The sequence below is a fragment of the Aulonocara sp. 'chitande type north' Nkhata Bay genome, linkage group LG9, assembly GCF_057382095.1.
Source record: "Aulonocara sp. 'chitande type north' Nkhata Bay isolate Kocher_YH1m ecotype deep benthic linkage group LG9, A_spYH_male_GT1.1, whole genome shotgun sequence".
NCBI classification, from domain to species: domain Eukaryota; kingdom Metazoa; phylum Chordata; class Actinopteri; order Cichliformes; family Cichlidae; genus Aulonocara; species Aulonocara sp. 'chitande type north' Nkhata Bay.
Genome location: NC_141352.1, coordinates 12,709,101 through 12,712,082, shown reverse-complemented (window position 1 = coordinate 12,712,082; position 2,982 = coordinate 12,709,101). Strand labels below are relative to the sequence as shown.

Sequence of the window (2,982 nt, the reverse complement as noted above, 5' to 3'; positions counted from 1 at the left end):
CTATACTCTATTTTACTTGTTAAGCACCTTGGCATACCCTTGGTTTTTAAGTGTGCTTTATAAATAAAGTTTATTATTATTATTATTACTTTGTGTCTGTGGTACCCTCTTTATTGGGCCTGATATGTCAACTTACATGTAAAAACTCTATAAATAAAGAGGGAGAGGGGCTGAGAAAGTTCAGTTTTGAATGGGTGTAAATATTTTATTTACAGTTTCTCATACAAAAGGCATATAGTATTCTTCATGTACATTCATACCAGCAGCAGGGTTAAATTCATGCTGGCCGTTGTCTGGTGGCATCGACCAGCCAAATGTCTGGGGCGAGTTGGGGAAGGTCCACTGAGGTCCAGGAGCAAAACTGTCCACAGCATGATGATAGGGGCCCTGATGGTTTCCACCATTTGGGATTGGGTTTACCTCCTGGTGCTCGGTGTACTGCTGCCTGAATGGGGGCTGTCCCTCTCCCTGAAACTGAAACACAGACAGGTGGACTGTCAGTAAAATAAGAATACTTCAATCAATTCCCCGGATAATGACAGAATCAGAAACAGTGCTTTTTAATAATAGGAGATACTCTAATAGGAGATGTCTCTCTCCCTGAAACTGAAGGGGACAAGGGGACTGTCAGTAAAACGAGAATAGTTGTTTTAAATTATTGGCATTACACTTTTTTAAATACAGTCAATTCCCCAGATAATGACAGAATCATCATCATCATCGTTTATTTGTATAGCACTTTAAGAACACACCAGGCAGACCAAAGTGCTGAACAACACAGATCAAAACAACAACCAAATTAAAAATACCATAAAATCAAATCATAAACAATTCTGTTCAATAATAGGAGATACTTACATGAAGTGGGACGCCCTGATTCACATGCTGAGGATGTGACCTCCTCCTAAACTTACTCCGTCTGTTTTGAAACCAATTTTTTACCTAAAGACGGAAGAAAACAGAAAACATTTAGTCAGTACAATGGACCCAAAATTCAATTTCTTATGTTCTATTGAATTGAAAAACACTCACCTGTCTGTAGGTCAGACCTGTCATCTCTGCCAACTGTTTCATCTCCCTTGGCTCATAGTAACGTTTCAAATTAAAGTGATGGACAAGAATATTCAACTGCCTCTCCGTGAACACCACCCGGGCCTTTCCTTTAGGTTTCTCTGGAGCAGTGCTGGGAGGGTGCAGAGTGGCAGTGATGTTGCCATCCTGGCTTCTTGGGAGAGCAAAATCTTGTTTCTCTTCTGAGACTGAACTGGAAACAGCCTCAGAGGTATCAGCGGTTTTTTTGCTCATCTCCATTTTTAGAGCAGTCTCTGCCCATGTAGAGAGTTCTTCCAAGGATAGACTCCCTTCAGGGCCGCTGCCTGAACTCCACGAGTCTGTGAGGGTAAAGAGACAAGAGGACAAGTAAGCACAAGTCTATATGGTCCACATGGGTCAGTTGCTGATATGTTTTGGCACGACTGACTTTCTAACAGAAAAAATTAACAAAGGTTAAATTGATGAGTCTTAAATCCCAAAAGGTCTCAGACTGAAGAAGTCACAAAACATTTCTCCCATTGAAAACATTACATCCAGGTGAACTGAATCAACCTTCAGGGATTTACTTACCTGATGACTGAGCATCAACACAATGAATCTTAAACACAAAAGTTTCCCACAAAGTAGAAAAAAATAAGTCGGATATTTGTAGATTCTTTAAAACCAAAAAGAATTTAAAGTGGACTCTGTTCAACTGTGGAGGGAGAAATGGTGACTTCTGCCATCAGGACTTACAACACAGAGTAAAAGAGTATTTTTACAAGTTTTCTTAGAGGTTAGCCAACTCTGTTCATATTAGCTCACCAGTCAACAATGCTGAGTACATACCTGGAGAAAAGTGCATCCCATAATCTTCCATGAAATCCCAGTGATTAAAAGAGGAAAACTGGAGAAAGTATCTCTGATGAAAGAGCTCCAAACCAAGCAGGAAGGTGACTTAAGAGCAATTCTCCTGGGCTTTTAAGGAGGTTTGTGGGTGTGGGCAGGAATGTGGGGGGGTTGAGCTTCTTCTTCGCTTTACAACCAGTCAGGTTGTTTCTACCAACTGGCATCATTTACATTTCTTTAAAATGCTGATTCTCAGGTCTGAAAAAAAAAGTACAGTTAGAAAGCTGCCGTGCAAAATGAGCTTTACCAAATCTTTCCACCTCACACTTTATAAAATATGAAACACTTAATGCCTAAAATTAGCAGCTAAAATTAGCAGCTAATTACTGAAATGAACTCACTGCATGTTTGCATCAATTAACGCAGTATTAGATCACCCAAAGAACTTTCCACTCACATAGAACATTTTTGCAAAAACATCTTCACGTTATTTGACCTGCAGCCGTTCAGTTACACCTCTGTGTAAACCCCCACAGCAGCTTTTTGAGGCAAAAATGGTTTTTGTACTCACAAATGTGGCACAGAATATCACAATGACCGCTGACCACTCATTTTGTCTTTATTAACTTTAATAAATGAGTCTGAAAGTGGCAAGTGAAATTAAGTCAATTTATCAAGGTCTGCATAGTTAATCATGTGTTTAAAACGAAACAAGGTGGTCTATATAATGTGAAGAATTTATTTAATAAAACAAACAAATAAATCTAATGAGTTTAGATTGTTCTGCTTTCATGTCAACTAGATCTGTGTTAGATGATTTTGATTTAACTTCCTGCTCTGGTTGTTTCAGACAAGAAACCAGTTTGATCTTTTGCACCAATGATTAATTTACTTTCTATTATCAGGAGATTTGTGCAAATAGTTTATAATTTCAAATGTATCAGAGCAAATACAGCTGCTCTTTAAATATATTTTAAACAAAATGTGTATTATTAGTATTGAAACCTGATATTTATTAAATGTTTTAAAATAAGCCAAATTGTACCAATATTACATACAAATAATGACTTAGACCTCTAATTTAGATCTTTGTAATCATGT

The 2,982-nt window shown here is 37.9% G+C and overlaps 1 protein-coding gene across 1 annotated transcript; it reads right to left on the bottom strand.

The window, feature by feature from the left end:
- Window positions 1–219: 219 nt before the first annotated feature.
- On the bottom strand, window positions 220–1,912 carry LOC147321784 (homeobox protein NANOG-like). The gene is made up of 4 exons (XM_086305120.1): window positions 1,882–1,912; window positions 1,033–1,391; window positions 859–942; window positions 220–474 (listed from the first exon to the last, which is right to left on the bottom strand). Exons 1-4 carry the CDS (start codon window positions 1,910–1,912, stop codon window positions 220–222), a joined length of 729 nt encoding a protein of 242 aa, XP_086161246.1.
- Window positions 1,913–2,982: the final 1,070 nt, after the last annotated feature.